At 43.9% G+C, this 19,937-nt stretch overlaps 1 protein-coding gene across 10 annotated transcripts in view; it reads left to right on the top strand.

Annotated features, from left to right (window-relative positions):
- Positions 1-2,236: 2,236 nt before the first annotated feature.
- Positions 2,237-19,937, top strand: part of LOC106601027 (apoptosis-stimulating of p53 protein 1) — a 45,522-nt gene continuing 27,821 nt past the window's right edge. For 8 of the 10 annotated variants that reach the window (XM_014192916.2, XM_014192891.2, XM_045717393.1 and 5 more), the window contains exons 1-4: positions 8,317-8,606; positions 11,113-11,260; positions 13,853-13,972; positions 17,225-17,295. In XM_014192916.2, coding sequence (XP_014048391.1) covers positions 8,457-8,606; positions 11,113-11,260; positions 13,853-13,972; positions 17,225-17,295 — 489 coding nt within the window. In that variant the 5' untranslated portion in view covers positions 8,317-8,456. Of the gene's footprint in view, positions 2,842-8,316; positions 8,607-11,112; positions 11,261-13,852; positions 13,973-16,766; positions 16,934-17,224; positions 17,296-19,937 lie in introns of those variants that run through there. The other 2 variants (XM_014192936.2, XM_045717402.1) reach the window with 2 other exon arrangements.

Here is a 19,937-nt window from a genome sequence, read left to right as displayed (position 1 = left end):
GCATTTCTGTTTTAAAATTTGTATAAATTAGCAAACATTTCTATAAACCTGTTTTTGCTTTGCCATTCTGGGGTATGGTGTGTAGATGGATGAGGATTTTGTTTTATTTAATCCATTTTAGAATAAGGCTGTAACGTAACAAAATGTGGAAAAGGTCAAGGGGTCTGAATACTTTCCAAAGGCACTGTATAGTGTATTTCCTTCCTTAGATAAATCAATTGGCAGAAACTTTAACAGAACGGTCACATCAGTTCAATCTGACCTCAGTAGATGGACTAATATCCCAGTTTCTTTAACCGGCAGAATATCTATTGTCAAAATGAATATATTGCCACGGCAATGTAGTTTAATGCTTCCCATGTCTTTCCCTTTTGGCTATTGGGATAAAATGCCTGCTGCGGCTTAAAAATGTATATGCCAAGGTAAGCGATCCCTGATAAAATTAACAAACTTACAAAGAGGGAAATATGTAGGAGGACTATTTGTATCAAACTTTAAACTGTATTTTCAGGCACTAGCATTTCGCCCCATCCTAAATTGGTTTAGACATGATTCTTCCACCCCCTGGCTGAGAACAGAGATATACAGTGTCTCCAATTGCCCTGGAAGAGGTGGTCTTCACTGAGTTGTCCCTTAAACAATAATAACTACGCTTTCGTCCTATTACTGCTCACACAATTTCTATTTTGGCGTAAAATTGAAAAACAATGTATTTGGAAATCATAATAGCATGCCCATACTCTATTATTTCACAATAATGCCTTGCGATCTGGAGGGCGGCCATTTGCATCCTCCCAATTGTACAAATGTGAAATCCGTACCCTTTCTGATATCATGGACAGTAATGGTGTAAGAACATTCCAAGATTTGAAAGACACATGCACATTACCAGGCAACTCCTTTTTTCTATATTTAAAACTTAGGTCAGCTATGCTGGCCTATGGAGTCCCTTGGGAAACCCAACTACCAAACCATCCAATGATGGGATTTATAACTAAAGTATCTGGGCTTCCAAAAGGACTGATCTCTATAATATATAAACAACAACAAAAGCATGGTCCACAACAAAAGTATGGTCCACAGATCTAAGTGAATCTGAACAACCCTTTAACTGGACCAGAATATCGAAAAATATGACCTTGGCATCCCGTAATCCGAACCATCAACTCACAGCTCCCAACTGTTCACTGCATCTACTATGTTACTTAACAATGACAGTTTATTGAATCCAATAAATTGTTTCCCATTCCCTGCAACTAACTATAGATAAAGGGCTAACTATTTGTTTAGGCTGCTTTATTTAGATACATCCTTGCAAGCAACTAATTTCACAGTATGGACACAAGATGACACTGAAGTTCCATTTAAAGCGGCATCATCCTTGTTTTGAAACTGCTCTCATGCAGATAAACTTGGTTTAGAGTTAAAACAACTGAACTAAAGGACAAATACTCTGTTAGCCTATTTTATGATGTTAATCAGTATATTTTTTTTGCCTCAACCTCAAAATAGTACAATGTTATCATTCCTCTCCTCTCTGTGTGAAGCATGCCTGTCACTGACATTTGTCCCCTGCTGATGGAGACTGGGTTGCATTATCTTGTGCATTTAAAACAGTTAGTTCTGTTCTATTTAGATTTTCTTTGTCACATCAACGAGGACTAGAGCACTGGCTGCTAATAACTAGGCCTACATAGGTTTTGCACTGGCCGGCTGACCGACCATCATGATGTGGCTATCCAGACTTGACATGCTGTGGTCTTCGAGTATTTTGTATTATTCTGTATATAAATCCAAGACTCACAATTTAGTTTGTGGATGTCCATCAATCCTTTTGTATTATATGTTACGAATTGCAATTTGTATAATATGTTGCAAATTTGCAAAACGTATGGTATGTTACGAATTCAAATTTGTTGTGGCTAACGTTAGCTAGGTGGCTAACTCTAAAAGGCCTAGGGTTAGAGAAAGGTTTAGTCAACTTCCCAAGTAGTTGCAAAGTAGCTAAAAAGTAGTAAGCAGTTGCAAAGTTGCTAATTAGCTCAAATGCTGAAATTGTCCATGATGAGATTCAAACAAGCTAGATGTTAATGTTATACTCCATCGAACCACCATCCTTTCGTTTTTGCGTTAAGTAACCTTCCATGTTATATAACCATACTAAGCGTAACGTATACTAATGTCAGTGTCTCGGATTTGCATTTACTATGTTATGTCTAGTCTATGAGACCAGTCTGGGCATGGAAGTCAAACTAACGTTGTGGTTTGACATGTCCGTTTTTTTCCTTGATATGAAGTCTACGTTAGAGAGTTTGGATAAAAACAAATAATTGGCTTCTATCTCACGGATAACCAAGATCAGAGCAATAATCTTTGTTAAAACATTTTTGGGGCGGATTTGGTCTGTCCCAGTCGGTGTCCTGTCCTTGGATTATCCTACATATTAGAACACGCGGGCGGGCAGTCGAACCGTGTAAAGGCAATCGGCGAATTATTTGTGGCGTGCATTCGTTCAATCACTGTCATTACAGCGTAACGTTTAGCAGCAAATTCCCTGAAACAACATGCCACCCAACTAGGCTGTGTGATGTTCTGTGACTATTGCGTGCAGCGACACACTTCGCCTTCAGTGTCTGTGTCTCTGTGGGATCAAGCATCGTTGCTTTAGGACCATTACATCTGATTCTGGAGCGGGACACAGATTCTACCGACCGGTTATTCGGACCAGCCTGTCAGGCAACATAGACTAGGGAAGGCAAAGAAGGCAGACAGAGGAGTGTGTTACTCCAAGAGATTGGCTGGAATAAACATATTTATTGTTTCACTGCAGTCATGATGCCGGTAAGTAAAAGTAATCAGATAGGAATAGAAGAGAATATATATTTTTTTTACTTTGAGAGGTCTTGGAAATAGATTGTGGATTTAATTAATAAATGCCCGTAGAATGAATAGCTTGGAACAAATGAGCTCTAATAAAAAAATATATAATTAACTTTAGGCTACATATGGATTGTGAGTATGCAAATTTGAGTGGTGGATGAGCTACAGTACTCCCATCAATTACAATGTACGTTTTTTTGTCCTTTTTGTCCTGTTATCCACCTTGTGTGTGTGTGTGTGTGTGTGTGTGTGAGAGAGAGAGAGAGGTGGTGAATGAGACAAATCACTGCAATATCAGTTTTTTACTATGATTAAACATCACTTGATAGACCACTGATCTATGCATTTGCTCAACTCTCTGCCTGCCTATACAACTACACAGAGAGGGAGCGAGAGACTGAACATTAAGGGGAGTAAGGCAGACTTTTAGGGTAGCCTATGTAAGATCCCCACACAACAGTGACAGACAGGCAATTCTGGTGATCACCCACACAGTGACGCACATTCACCATGACCTGTAACCTCCCTGTCAGTGTCAGTCCACCAGTAGCTGATGTCAGTGTAAGTAAGAACACACACACGGTTCCAACATGGCTCTCCTCATGCCTGCTAACTGGCTTTTGCTCTTTGAGCAATTTGTTACTTCTATAATTAGCGAGGCAGGGAAGTGGGTTGAAAGTAAAGAATTGCATAGCTACTTTTGCAACAACAAAAAAATAGTGCAATTAATCGCATTGTCTGAAAGTAATCAAAATACACTGATAACTTCCAAAATACATAATCTATATAGCTAAAAACAACAATGCGATGTCAAAACAAGTTGACATGGAGGTTAAAGAGTGTGCTTTATCAATTTACCCTCCTGCGGCTGCGTGGAGAGGAGACCAGGCTGGAGAGAGAGAGAGTCAGTCAGTTGCTGTTTGAATGACGGAAGGGATTAGCCTGTGGATTGTGATGGTCTGGGACGGCCTCGCTGTGCGTCACAGAGGTTGGGTGAGATGGCTGAATTTCTGGGTAATTTCCCACACCAGATGAGCTTTCAGCTCTGCACAAGCCTCTCTCGCTCGCCCCTATAGCCCAACTGTATTACGTCAGTCCTCCCATCTCTCCCTCAAACCCTTCTCTTCGCCCCTATAGTCCAACTGCTAAGGTAGTCCTCCTATCTTTCCCCTTACACTTACAGTTGAAATCGGAAGTTTACATACACTTAGGTTGGAGTCATTAAAACTCGTTTTTCAACCACTCCACACATTTCTTGTTAACAAACTATAGTTTTGACAAGTCGGTTAGGACATCTACTTTGTGCATGAAAAGTAATTTTTCCAACAATTGTTTACAGACAGATTATTTCACTTATAATTCACTGTACCACAATTCCAGTGGGTCAGAAGTTTGCATACACTCAGTTGACTGTGCCTTTAAACAGCTTGGAAAATTCCCGAAAATGATGTCATGGCTTTAGAAGCTTCTGATATGCTAATTGACATAATTTGAGTCAATTGGAGGTGTACCTGTGGATGTATTTCAAGGCCTACCTTCAAACTCAGTGCCTCTTTGCTTGACATCATGGGAAAATCAAAAGAAATCAGCCAAGACCTGGTTCATCCTTGGGAGCAATTTCCAAATGCCTGAAGGTGCCACGTTCATCTGTACAAACAATAGTACGCAAGTATAAACACCATGGGACCACGCAGCCGTCATACCACTCAGGAAGGAGATGAGTTCTGTCTCCTAGAGATGAACGTACTTTGGTGTGACAAGTGCAAATCAATCCCAGAACAACAGCAAAGGACCTTGTGAAGAGGCTGGAGGAAACAGGTACAAAATTATCTATATCCACAGTAAAACGAGTCCTATATCTATATATATAAGCCAGACTATGGTTTGCAACTGCACATGGGGACAAAGATCGTACTTTTTGGAGAAATGTCCTCTGGTCTGATGAAACAAAAATAGAACTGTTTGGCCAGAAGGACCATCATTATGTTTGGAGGAAAAAGGGGGCGGCTTGCAAGCTGAAGAACACCATCCCAACCGTGAAGCACGGGGGTGCCAGCAACATGTTGTGGGGGTGCTTTGCTGCAGGAGGCACTGGTGCACTTCACAAAATAGATGGCATCATGAGGAAAGAAAATGATGTGGATATATTGAAGCAACATCTCAAGACATCAGTCATGAAGTTAGATCTTGGTCGCAAATGGGTCTTCCAAATGGACAATGACCCCAAGCATACTTCCAAAGTTGTGTCAAAATGGCTTAAGGACAACAAAGTCAAGGTATTGGAGTGGCCATCACAAAGCCCTGACCTCAATCCTATAGAAAATTTGTGGGCAGAACTGAAAAAGTATGTGCGAGCAAGGAGGCCTATAAACCTGACTCAGTTACACCAGCTCTGTCAGGAGGAATGGGCCAAAATTCAACCAACTCATTGTGGGAAGCTTGTGGAAGGCTACCCGAAACGTTTGACCCAAGTTAAACAATTTAAAGGCAATGCTACCAAATACTAATTGAGTGTATGTAAACTTCTGAACCGCTGGGAATGTGATGAAAGAAATAAATCTGAAATAAATCATTCTCTCTACTATTATTCTGACATTTCACGTTCTTAAAATAAAGTGGTGATCCAAACTGACCTAAGACAGGGAATGTTTACTCGGATTAAATGTCAGGAATTGTGAAATACTGAGTTTAAATGTATTTGGCTAAGGTGTATGTAAACTTCCGACTTCAACTGTACTCCCTCCCTATTCCCTATATTTCCACCCAGATTTACAACCCCTCTCATAGCTTTTAAACAGACAGCGGAATTTACAATTTGGGTGGAATAGTCAGGAAAGACAAGCTGCTAGTGGACTGAGTATTATAAGTCTTATTTTGAGCTGCTGAACCTCCATGGGAAATAGACTGGGTTGTACATGAATTATCATTGGGAGTTTGAGTATTATAAACATCACAACCAATAGCATATAACCTACTACAATGGAAGTGTCAAAATGCTTGTAAAAGCTAAAGATGAAGTTCAGAGGCCTCTAGTTGTTAACTGGCTGATTTTGATCATGAGCCATTTTATATGCTCTCATCTCATCTCATCTCGTTTCATTTCATCTCATCTCATAACTTGACCAGTAGCCAGTTGTAGGCTTACAGACTTAGCCTGTTTAATTTACTGACTTACTGTTGTTGTTATAGTGAGTGTCCCCCTCCTTCTCTTCCTCGATCATATCAGGGCAGAGTCTAAAAATCTCCTCCTCAGCTCTCATTAGTGTAAGTGACGCATGACATCAGTGTGTAGTCGAGCTGCAGGGAGCTGTTGTTGTTATGACTCCTGCCCTGCCATGTGCCATTTGTATTGATGCTTCTCTCTCAGGTTTGGGGTCAATACCATTTCAATTCAGTCCATTAAGGAAGTAAAGTGAAATTACAATTCCAATTGGGGGGGAAATCACAGAGGAAAATTGGATTTGGAAATTCTGTTTACTTCCTGAACTGACTGAATTGAAATGGAATTCAACCCAACCGTGATCTCGCTAACTAGAGGATAAAGTACATTTCTGTTTGTAGCAGAACATGGAGCAGACAGTGCTAGTCTATGTCAGCTGCTCCAAGGCAGGGTTCTATCACAGAGAAAGCTATACATCCGAACCAAAACAAACTAGGTTCAGATCCTCACCTTATAAAAACGGAACCTCCCATTCAACCTCTTGACCTAATGATAAACACTCCCCCCAGTCCCGCGTCAATGTGCTAACCCACTAGGCATGTATGTCAGCTGTGTGAATGGGAGGCTGTCAGCTCCATTGAATAGACTGAAGATGGAGAGTATTGTTTACAGTCATGTCCTGTGTTTAACTTCCACAATCTCAGGAAGAACAGGACTGTCTGTCTGGGATCCTTTCTAGGGGTGCCAGGCAAGCGTGTTTCCACAGACACAGTGGTTGCTATGGAGACTTTATTGACTGTTCCGTTCTGTGCTGCACAGGGGAGCCAGCCAGGACACTAAATCAGGTGTCGGTTGGTTGGTCCGGGTCAGTCCCAATGTGCCTGACTCTGAAACCTCACACTGTCTGTCTGCATTTTGGGTTCTTATCTCTGTTGTCTGTCCTGGGACCTGGTTAAAAGTAGTGCACACACACTATGTCTTCCACCCAACAGACATGTTGCAAATCCATCCACTGATAAGGAGATACTGTATCTAAATCTCTCTAATGATTTGTTATACTTTTCATCTGGTTAATTTGATGCCTCGGGGATATTCCTTTTAAGGAGCTTAAGACACTTTGTTTATAAACATCTTGCCCCATAGGGCTGACTCTGAGTCAGAAGTGGATATTAGAAGGGTTTTACACACACACACACACACACACACACACACACACACACACACACACACACACACACACACACACACACACACACACACACACACACACACACACACACACACACACACACACACACACACACACACACACACTCTCTTTGCCTGGTAGATGAGGTCTGAGTAACAGGGTAAACTGTGCATCACAGGGATTTGTTTCCAGGCAGTGGTTCATCAGTCAGCCCAGCTCCAGGCCCACTGCGACAACGCCTGCTTTGTGTCCTCAGATTTATTATCGACAAGGCCCGGGATGCTGCTGGCACAACCATTAGATTTGGGCTTCATGGAAATCAGTCAGGAGATCCATTCTGCCCTTCTTCAGACCAAAATTCAAGTGAATGAGAATAGAGGAAGAAAATATGAGATGGGATGGGATCATTTGTTCTCTAACAAATGGAATTATTGTTGTTTGTCCTCTCAGCAGGTTTAAGTTTAAGGGTAGGCTGTCATTGTAATTAAGAATTTGTTCTTAACTGACTTGCCTAGTTAAATAAAGGTTTAATAAAAAAATGTAAAATAAAAAGTTATTTAGCTGCTGGAACATTTGAACGTTTGAACAGTCAGAATGTGTGTGCTTCTGTGTGTGTGTTTCATTTTATTTTATTTTACATAACCTTTATTTAACATTTATTTAACTAGGCATGTCAATTAAGGACAAATTCTTATTTACAATGACGGCCTACACCGGCCAAACCTGGACGACGCTGGGCCAATTGTGCTCCGCCTTATGGGACTCCCAATCACGGCCGGTTGTGATACAGCCTGGATGCCTCTGTGTGTTGTTTAGCTGGATGATTATGTGTCTGTGGTCTCTGAGTGTCCTGTTCCTCCTATTGATGCCCTGTGACAGTGACAGCCTGGTCTGGTTAGTGTCACCAGGCGCCTCTTATCTCTCTCAGCCCCACGGCTGTTCCTGTTCCTAGGGAATCTCATTCTGAAGGGGGCCGGCCTCGTTATATTAGCCCTACCCCTTGCATGGCCCTGGCTCTGGCTGCATTTAACAGCCACCCCCACCTTGACTACGCTCCTCACGTTCAGTCACTGACACCCCCACCCCTACCCTTCTTGTGCCTGGTGTCACCCACACGCACACACTTGGAGACACACGCACACAGACAGACACGCAGTGAGTCTCTCTCAGCCCTGCCTGCCCTCCTGTCCATCTGTCTGCCTGTGTGAGTCTTCTCCCTCCGGCTCTATGAAGAGGTTCTTCAGCATGGTGCTGCACAGTCTGGTTAGTGTAACCAAGGACAAGGACAAGGCCTGGCTCCACCAGAGGGTCCGTCCCAGGCCGCAGCCACAGCAGCAGAGAAACCAGGGCAAGAAGACGCCATGCTGGGCGGCTAAGGTGAACAAACAGACAGACAGACAGACAGACAGACAGACAGACAGACAGACAGACAGACAGACAGACAGACAGACAGACAGACAGACAGACAGACAGACAGACAGACAGACAGACAGACAGACAGACAGACAGACAGAGGGTTATAGCTGTAGCACTGCACTGACTGGAGCTGACTGGGATGTGGGCGCTGCCGCTGTTCTGTCCTGTCCAGCTTTGGGTCTGACTCAAGACGGTACCCATGTGCTGCTGCTTAAAATAGCAAAAGGCATTCACAGCTGGCTAGGAGTCATTTTGGGAAGCTGGAAAGTGTGCTTGTATGTTAAGTGTTTGTGCAAGTTTAAGAGGTTGGTGGGCTGTTGATGTTTTTGTTAGTGAATGAGTGTAGTTCGAGTGAGGAGACAGGAGACAGGAAAGGCACAGTATGTATGTGGTTGAGTACAGGATGTTGCTGATGCATATGAATGTGTATTGTATCTTTTTGCACAGAATTTTCAAGGGGATTAGATTCTAGGTGTTAGGTGTATGTGTGGTTTCTTTTTGTAGACATACAATGTTACTTGACTGTGTGAAAGTTTATTATGAATGTAAACATGTTACTGTGTGTAGCTGGCTGGCTCCCCGATGCAGAACTAACGTGTAGTAGGCTGCTCAGTGTGACTGAGTGTTTAATACTATTAGGCAGAGGTAGGTTTAGCCCCTCTTTTAGCTTTTTTTCTGTCTGGTTTCTGACCTTTCATTGAGAGATAACAGCATCTCTGGGCAGATTAAGAGATGCAGGACAGAGTAGATCACAGATGCATGCGTGTTGGCAAACACGTTCCTGTGTGTCAAGAGAATATTTAGCACCGATGATGAGTTCAGGACTGGTTTGGGTTTTCTGAACCTTATTGGTTGGTTCATGTTTGATAGAATGGTTCGGAGCGGCCTGTGTGTTTTTTCCCCCTGTATAGTCGACACTACTACAGGCCAATCCATAAGGAGAAAAACATAGATGATCCTTTTTCCCCTACAATAACCTTCCCTTCCTGGATTTGTTTTTGCTCTCTCTCTCTCTCTCTCTCTCTCTCTCTCTCTCTCTCTCTCTCTCTCTCTCTCTCTCTCTCTCTCTCTCTCTCCTGGTGTATGTTTTCACTTGTCACCCCGTGGACACAGACATACACATGTTTATAACCTCCATAATCTCATTATTATAGTGCTCTCTATGTTGTAATCTGCGCCTTACAGAATTCCTCCTCAATCTATCTGTCCGTGTCTGTGCATGTGCTCTGGCAGTGAGAGATTACCTTACATCTTGGACTGGACGTGCGGCCCCGTTGCAGGGCTTGTCTCAGTCGGTGTGTCTGTGGTTTAGACATGTTTATGGGGCTGGGCTGAGCCACTACAGAGTGGAGGCAGAGGGTTTATACAGATGGTTTATACAGGCCAAGGGACCAGTGTCAAGCACCTCTGTCTATGCCAATCCTATAGTGGAAGTATCCGCTGCAGCAGGAAGGGGGGTATGCCATGACATTTAGAGAGGAACATATTTGGATTCCACAACCCAAATTTGCAGATTAATCCTAAATTTAGCAGATTATCCCCCATTTCCATTTACTACAGATTGTCAATCTGGAAATGAGGACGTCACCTCTCATTTTACCAGGAAATCCTATTTATAAATGTGGTTTCTCAGTACTCTTTATTGACAGCAAATACTGTATTACAGGCACGCACGCACGCACACACACACACACACACACACACACCTTCATGTTGCCTCTTTTTTTTTGTGCTCGGAATTTCAATAATCGATCTTGTTTTTATTTACCAATAGGTTGTAGGCACTAACGGAAGAAAATTTGTCATGATGCCACCAAATCACTCTTACTTTAAGCATGTTGGTTTGGCAGTCTGCCTGTAATATCTTTGCGCTTGTAATATCTCTCCTCTAATGTTCATAGCTCAGCTCAGTCTTCAATAGTCTCTCTCTCTCCTGAATGCCTCTGTCTTTAAGGCAAAGCATTTGATGGAAATGCATTTAGGTTAGAGGGCAACCGGAGCTAAGGGGACATTTCCTGTAATTCAAGAGCTTTCCTCCCTGGGTTCCATGCATTCAAATTCCTGGCATATGTACGTTGTATAGATATTACCAGTAGTCTGATCCCAGTCAGTAGCTTGATCCCAGGTATGTATCTGCTGTAGCCAACTCTTCATGACTACGATATAAGAGTTTGCTAAGGCATATACAGTATGAGCCCAGGCTATGCTTTGTCAGAGATATTTACATTTACATTTTAGTCATTTAGCAGACGCTCTTATCCAGAGCGACTTACAGTAGTGAGTGCATACATTTCATTTCATGCATTTTTTTATTTTTGTACTGGCCCCCCCGTGGGAATCGAACCCACAACCCTGGCGTTGTACACACCATGCTGGCGTTGCAAACACCATGCTCTACCAACTGACCCACAGGGAAGACATATATAGTATGTTTGACAAGCTATTTCTCTATGTCTCCCTCATGCAGATGATCCTGACAGTGTACCTGAGTGACAGCCAGCAGATGCTGACAGAGGTGCCCATCACCCCAGAGACCACTTGTAAGAATGTGGTTGAGTTCTGTAAGGAGGCCGGAGAGAACGGCTGTCACTTGGCTGAGGTCTGGAAGGGAAAAGGTAAGTGATGCTTTCATCTTTAACCTCTGACCTCTAACCTAATCTTCAACCCCTAACCTCTGAGATGAACTAACTGACTGGTTTATTGCTACACTGATTGACTGGTGTTGAGCTTTGTCACAAGCTCTAAATTCACTGAGCAAATTGACAAGTTGAAGAGTATTAGCTTTACAGATATTTAGCAAAACACTGTATTTTTTTATAATTTGTCTCTGCTTCATGACTTTCTTCAAATGAACTTATAGTGATTTCTTCCAAGTTTTGCATGCTTCTATTCAACTGAATGTTTTGATATACAGTGCCTTGACTTTTTTGACATTTTGTTGTTTTGCAAACTGGGAATAAAATGTATTTAATTGTCATTTTTTGTTAACGATCTACACAAAATACTCTAATGTCAAATAAACATTCTTACATTTGTAAAATAAATATGAAAAATAAAACACTAATATATCTTGATTAGTTATGTATTCAACTCCCTGAGTCAATACATGTTAGAATCACATTTGTCAGTGATTACAGCTGTGAGTCGTTCTGGGTAAGTCTCTAAGAGCTTTCCACACCTGGATAGCAATGATCAACATTTGGCCATTATTCTTTTCACAATTCTTCAAGCACTGTCAAATTGGTTGTTGATCATTGCTAGACAACCATTTGCAGGTCTTGACATAGATTTAAATCAAAACTTTAACTCGGCCACTCAGGAACATTCACTGTCTTCTTGGAAGCAACACCAGTGTAGATTTGTGTTTAAGGTTATTGTCCTGCTGAAAGTTGAATTCATCTCCCAGTGTCTGGTTGAAAGCAGACTGAACCAGGTTTTCCTCTAGAATTGTGCTTGTGCTTAGCTCCATTTCTTTTTTATCCTGAAAAACTCCCCAGTCCTTAACGATTACAAGCATAACCATAACATGATGCAGCTACCACTATGATTGAAAATATGGAGAGTGTTACTCAGTAATGTGTTGTTTTGGATTTGCTCCAAATATAACACTTTGTATTCAGGACAAAAAGTGAATTGCTTTGCAATTTGTTTTGCAGTATTACTTTAGCGCCTTGTTGCAAACAGGATGCATGTTTTGGAATATTTTTTATTCTGTACAAGCTTCCTTCTTTTCATTCCACTAAGATTGTGGAGAAACTACAATGTTGTTGATCCATCCTCAGTTTTCTCCTATCACAACCATTAAACTCTGTAACTGTTTAAAGTCATTATTGGCCTCCTGAGTGGTTTCCGTCCTCTCTGGAAATTGTGTTAGGAAGGACACCTGTATCTTTGTAGTGACTGGGTGCATTAATACACCATCCAAAGTGTAATTAATGGCTTCACTACGCTCAAAGGGAATTCAATGTCTACTTTTTTTTTTACCCATCTACCAAAAGGTGCCCTACTTTGCAAGGCATTGGAAAACCTCCTTGGTCTTTGTGGTTGAATCTGTGTTTGAAATTCACTGCTCCACTGAGGGACCTTACAGATAATTGTATGTGTGGGGTACAGAGATGAGGTTAAAAAATTATGTTAAACACCCAGCGTGAATCCATGCAACTTATTATGTGACTTTTTAAGCAAAGTTTTACTCCTGAAAGTATTTATGCTTGTCATAACAAATGGGGTTGAACGCTTACTAACTCAAGACTGCTTTTCATTTGTATTAATTTCTAAAAATGTATAAAGTATTGTGTGTAGGCCAGTGACCAAAATATCTCAATTTAATAAATGTTTAATTCAGGCTGTAACACAACAAAATGTGGAAACAGACATTCACAGCCAGCCATCATTGAGATATTTTACTTGGCCAATGACCCACTCCCCTCCCTGAACAAAAGCAGTGGTGGTCTGCCCCTGACATACAACAATGATGTTCTTGTCTCAGGCAGCCTGTACGTCCCAGACAGACAGTGAGGCAGGATAGAAAGTGGGTCAGGATGTCTCTATGACCCTCCAGGCTCTGGTGCTTGTTTACATACATAGCCTGTGGGCCTGTCGTCACGTAGAAATAGAATTACTGGAACAGAAAAAGCACCTCAGACCACAGCAGTTTTGTTTTTGAAGCTCAGACCGCAGACAGCAATTTGACAGTACGCTCATGGGTACACTCAATATGGCCTCCGGTCCACCCATTACAGAATGTTGACTTGAATGGAATCGTAATTCTATTTCAATGTTTTCACAGCCCTAACCCAGCTGCACAGGCCAGGGAGCGCATGAACACATGCCCTAGTGAGGGAAAATAGAGTAGCTAGCTACAGTGTCAATAAGGTTGGCCTGACTTTCATGGGTTCTTTACTGAAGACAGGTATTTCTCTTCATCGCGACCCAATACAGTGCGTCAGTGCCAGAGTATAGCTGTGGGGGCTTATGTGGTTTATCCTATTCTATTAATAGAAAGTACTTAGTTAATCTCTAATGATAATCAGGGCTGAGGGGCAATCAACCCACTGTATCACTTTACAATCACCAATAGATAATTACCCAAGTCTATGTGTCTAATAACAACTCCTGTTTCCTTCTCCCTCCCATAGAGTGATCCTCTCATTAGTGTTGTATATATTATAACTATATTACAACTCTGTTCTCCTTGTCCTCCACAGAGAGAGTGATCCCCTTTGACTACCTGATGTATGAGCACCTGCAGAAGTGGGGTTCTAGGAGGATGGAGGTCAGGTTCTACCTGAGACACGAAGACTCCCCCTCAGAGAGCAGAAACCAGGGTGGGTGACTGGCCCTCGCCAGACCTGGTCCCAGATCTGTTTATGCTCTTGCCAACACCATTGCTGTCATTGTCAAGCCAAACATGACAATGAGTGACATGGAGTTATAGCAGCACATTCAGGCTTGACCCATGGCTTAGGCTACATCTTAAATAGCACCCTATTCCCTGTATAGTATGCTACCTTTGTACCTGAAGTGAAACTATTCCATATAGAGTGCACTACTTTTGGACAGAGGCACCCTATTCCATATAGAACATAGGGTGCCATTTCTGACGGAGACTTATTCTGTTTCTCAGTTAGCTAGTAACAGATCAGATAATATAAACCAGACATTCACTGAGAAGCCATTATCATAAGAAGGTTGTCATGAAAAGCAGTATGTTCTCTAAGTTCTGGAACAGCTCAATGTTTGTGCCCCAAGTGGCACCCTATTCCCTAAATACTGCACTACTATGGGCACTGGTCAAAAGGACTCAAAAGTAGTGCACTATAAATGGTATAGAATGCCATTTGGGACATACTCTGTGCTTTTGTTTTGTTTCTCTGAACAGGAAGGTGTGTTTCTGTTTTGACTCCGGAATTCCTGTTAGAGCTCTCAATCCTGTTTTTCCATGACACATAACTGGCTCTGTCTGTCCCTTTCCACGTGGCTGAGTGTTTGTGTGCGTGTGTGTGTGATGGCGCTGTATGGTTGGCCTGCCCGCCTGCCTGACTGGCTTTTATGTAACTAATCTCTTTTGTGGCTAATTGGTCTCCTCGCCTGTGACCTCCTCTGACCGGTGCACCTGAGACGGATCAGAGAGAGAGAGACACCAAGGCCTGCAGGGTTAAGGAGGGCAGGGCACTGGTGCCTGACTGGGACCTGACCTGTGGTGGAGGGCAGGGGGACTGGTGCCTGACTGGGACCTGACCTGTGGTGGAGGGCAGGGGGACTGGTGCCTGACTGGGACCTAACCTGTGGTGGAGGGCAGGGGGACTGGTGCCTGACTGGGACCTGACCTGTGGTGGAGGGCAGGGGGACTGGTGCCTGACTGGGACCTGACCTGTGGTGGAGGGCAGGGGGACTGATGCCTGACTGGGACCTGACCTGTGGTGGAGGGCAGGGGGACTGGTGCCTGACTGGGACCTGATCTGTGGTGGAGGGCAGGGGACTGATGCCTGACTGGGACCTGATCTGTGGTGGAGGGCAGGGGGACTGGTGCCTGACTGGGACCTGATCTGTGGTGGAGGGCAGGGGGACTGATGCCTGACTGGGACCTGATCTGTGGTGGAGGGCAGGGGGACTGGTGCCTGACTGGGACCTGATCTGTGGTGGAGGGCAGGGGGACTGGTGCCTGACTGGGACCTGATCTGTGGTGGAGGGCAGGGGGACTGATGCCTGACTGGGACCTGATCTGTGGTGGAGGGCAGGGGGACTGGTGCCTGACTGGGACCTGATCTGTGGTGGAGGGCAGGGGGACTGATGCCTGACTGGGACCTGATCTGTGGTGGAGGGCAGGGGGACTGGTGCCTGACTGGGACCTGATCTGTGGTGGAGGGCAGGGGGACTGATGCCTGACTGGGACCTGATCTGTGGTGGAGGGCAGGGGGACTGGTGCCTGACTGGGACCTGATCTGTGGTGGAGGGCAGGGGGACTGATGCCTGACTGGGACCTGACCTGTGGTGGAGGGCAGGGGACTGATGCCTGACTGGGACCTGACCTGTGGTGGAGGGCAGGGGGACTGGTGCCTGACTGGGACCTGACCTGTGGTGGAGGGCAGGGGGACTGATGCCTGACTGGGACCTGACCAGGAGTGGAAGAAAGGCCTGGGAAGTTGGAACTAGCCTTAAGTAAAGAGAGGAGCTTTACCACTGTTCACTAGTTCTTATCATGTTAGCTATCTATACTATAGACTGACTTCCTGAGAGGGGAGGATAAGGTATCAGAGGCTCCCAGCCCACCTTCAAACAGAGGGAGGGGGAGGTACAGTACAGTCAAGACAAGAGAAATCCAGCCATGTGGAACATGCTACAGATGTAGGATCTTAATTTGATCACCCGGTTGCAGGAGAACATTCCTGCAATGCAGAAAATGTTAAACTTTTAGCGAGTGTATTTGAGGTGTAAAAAAGCTTCTGCAATTTGTAATTTCCACTTAGAAATGTCAGACTTTATTTCCCCCTACACAAAATGTCCATTAATTATAATCCACATAATAATTACAGGCCTGCCAGGTGGGCATTGCAATGAGGACAGGTCTGGCCCATTGAGGTTGAAGTCAAGTACAGAGAAACCCATCTGTGTTGAACATACTGTACTAAGGCCCTGCCTGGGGGGCATTGTACTGTAATGAGCACAAGTCAGCCCATTGAGGTTGAACATGTTAAGGCTCTGCCTGGGGGATAGTGTAATGAGGACTGGCCCATTAACGTTGAACCTCCTACAGCCCTGCCTGGGGGGCATTGTAATGAGGACCGGCCCATTGAGGTTGAGGTATTTGCAGCTGACTGACAGGATTACCCACATAGTGATTCAGGCCCAGGATTTAGGGAATTAAACATCTAGCTATTTATAGTTGACACAGTTGGGGGGGGGGGCTGTTTCACCAAAGAGAATAGAGAGTCCAGGACACTGGACTGAGTGCCTGAGGGAGGGACGGTTGGGTAAACTAACTGTTTGGGATCACACGGTTAAGGACAAACGCCCTCCCTTATGACTCTGGACTGGAGTCACATGACATTGCACGCCGGCCCAGTGGAGAACCAACCAATGATAATTAGACTTAATACTGGATCCTGGACAGCTCTGGCTCAGTGTTTGGACTCATTAGCACAGATCACTATCTGACTGAGGGCTCTGTGGGGGCTGTACTATAATGTACCGCGCCGGGCATCTGCTCTTATCCAGTCTGAGACTAGTGTGACAGGGGAGTTTGGAAGTTGGTTAGGAGACCGCAATGCAGTGAGTTGTCCTAGAAGGTATGGCTGTGGTGATAGTGATCAGATGTCTGACTCAAGATAGATTTGTCCTGGGCTGTATCCTATAGCGATTGTTATCCTGTGTAGTAGGTGTATGTCAATGTCATTTTGTTAGGAATGTGTTTTTCTCCTCGTGATTGGTAGACCTCTGCGTTTCATTGTTGAGTCATGTGTGATCTAGATTCTGGATTGGTCATTGTAATCTATATTGTTAACACTGTACTGCTCTGCTGTGTTAGTGACTAGTTATGTGCACTGTTGTCTGATGTAATGTCCTTCTTTGTTATTTAGGGAGCCAGCTCTCTCAGGACCAGTCCAACAAAGGCAGTAGAGGGAGCTCAGACCAGCCTTGTGAGGACAGGGTAAGTCCTCACAACACAACACAACACAACACAACACAACACAACACACACACACGCACACAAACGCACACATTCACACACTGCAGTAAACAAACACACTTCCTGGCATAATGCCTGCCTGCTCATTAGGTTTGTGAATAGGAAGGAAAGCTGTATGGTGTCATGATTTAGCATTTCAAGTCTTAATAATTCCTATCCATAAGGCCAAATAGGGAAAAAAATGTTTTTACTGTAACGCCAAGGACTTCCTCGGTCACTCTCTTTAACAGATTTTCTTAGTGGGTCTTTAACTGTGAGAGAGAGGCAGAGAGTGCATTGCTGTGTTTGTGTGTGTGTGTGTGCTCGAGTGTGTGTGTGTGTGTATGTGTGTGTGTATGCTCGATTGTGCGACTGTGGGTGTGTGTGTTAGAGTGTGCTCAAGTAAGTGTGTGTGTTTTTGTGCGTGTTAGAGTGTGCTCGAGTGAGTGTGTGTATTAGAGTGTGTGTGTGTGTGTGTGTGTCTGTTGTTGTTTGTAGAGTACAGAGGATTAGAAGAAGGCTTAGTGACAGGCATGATTATAGTTCCCTCAGAATTTGTCCATGTGAAAACAGGAGATAAAGCTCAACTTACTACGGTCTGGCATCTCTGACCCAGGCTGGAATCCTGACTGCTTTCTTTGGCTATTATTTCCCCTAAATACTGTCCCCAGGCAGTGCTCAAAAAGCAATTGCATTTAGTTTCACAGTTTATGATCTGAGATACTCATCTGTCACTCAAACGTTCGCTTATGTCCTTCATTGACAGCTAGTTGGTTAAGGGCTTGTAAGTAAGCTTTTCACGGTAAGGTCTACACTTGTTGTATTTGGTGCATGTGACAAATAAAGTTTGATTTGAGTTACATGCGCACATCTTCAAGTTCAGATTCCGCCATGAATGTATTAAAAGACGCAGATAACCTAGTATATAATTTAGCCTAGTGACTTAACACGTTTAGCGACAGTGCATCTACCTTTAGTTGTGAGTGCTTTTATTCAGGACTGGTTCTCTTAGTCAGTCAGTCCTGATGGATTACAACAATCTCATGAAATAACTGTTTTAAGATCATTTTGGGGGGCTGATTCTCACTGTGGTGTGTGTGTGTGTGTGTGTGTGTGTGTGTGTGTGTGTGTGTGTGTGTGTGTGTGTGTGTGCGCGCACATGCTGAGGTTACAGTTACTGGGGTGGGGTTTCTGTTAATACACTACATAACCAAAAGTATCTGGACACCTGCTCGTCGAACATCTCATTCCAAAATTAATATGGAGTTGGTCCCCCCTTTGCTGCTATAACAGCCTCCACTCTTCTGGGAAGGCTTTCCACTAGATGTTGGAACATTGCTGCGGGGGCTTGCTTCCATTCAGCCACAAGAGCATTAGTGAGGTCAGACACTGATGTTGGGCAATAAGGCCTGGCTCTCAGTTGGCGTTCCAGTTCATACCAAAGGTGTTCGATGGGGTTGAGGTCAGGGCTCTGTGCAGGCCAGTCAAGTTCTTCCAGACTGATCTCGACAAACCATTTCTGTATGGACCTCGCTTTGTGCACGGGGGCATTGTCATGCTGAAACAAGAAAGGGCCTTCCCCAAACTGTTGCCACAAAGTTGGAAGCACAGAATCGTCTAGAATGTCATTGTATGCTGTAGCGTTTAGATTTCCCTTCACTGGAACTAAGGGGCCTAGCCCGAACCATGAAAAACATCCCCGGACCATTATTCCTCCTCCACCAAACTTTACATTTGGCACTATGCATTGGGGCAGGTAGCGTTCTCCTGACATCCGCCAAACCCAGAGTCGTCAGACTGCCATATGGTGAAGTGTGATTCATCACTCCAGAGAACGCTTTTTCACTGCTCCAAAGTCCAATGGCGGCGAGCTTTACACCACTTCAGCCGACACTTGGCATTGTGCATGGTGATCTTAGGTTTGTGTGCGGCTGCTCGGCCTTGGAAACCAACTTCATGAAGCTCCAGACGTACAGTTCTTATTTTGACGTTGCTTCCAGAGGCAGTTTGGAACTCAGTAGTGAGTATTTCCACGTGCTACGTGCATCAGCTCTCGACGGTCCTGTTATGTGAGCTTGTGTGGCCTACCACTTCGCAGCTGAGCCGTTGTTGCTCCTAGACGTTTTCACTTCACAATAACAGCACTTACAGTTGACCGGGGCAGCTCTAGCAGGGCAGAAATTTTATGAACTGACTTGTTGGAAAGGTGGTATCCTATGACGGTTCCACGTTGAAAGTCACTCATTAACTTCTATGGGCTAGGTGGGACGCGTCTGCGGGACACAGCCAGTGAAATATCAGGGCGTAAAATTCAAAAACAACAAAATGTCATAATTGAACTTTCTCAAACATGCAACTATTTTACTCCATTTTAAAGATAAACTTCTCGTTAATCTAACCACATTGTCTGATTTCAAAAAGGCTTTACAGCGAAAGCAAAACATTAGATTATGTTAGGAGAGTACATAGACAAAAATAATCACACAGCCATTTTCCAAGCAAGGACATGTGTCAATAAAACCCAAAACACAGCTAAATGAAGCACTAACCTTTGACGATCTTCATCAGATAACACTCCTAGGACATTATATTACACAATACATGTATGTTTTGTTCGATAAAGT

Source organism: Salmo salar, chromosome ssa01 (genome assembly GCF_905237065.1).
Source record: "Salmo salar chromosome ssa01, Ssal_v3.1, whole genome shotgun sequence".
Taxonomy (NCBI): domain Eukaryota; kingdom Metazoa; phylum Chordata; class Actinopteri; order Salmoniformes; family Salmonidae; genus Salmo; species Salmo salar.
The sequence above is the reverse complement of the archived record's forward strand: the minus strand, read 5'-3'. Positions and strand labels throughout refer to the sequence as shown.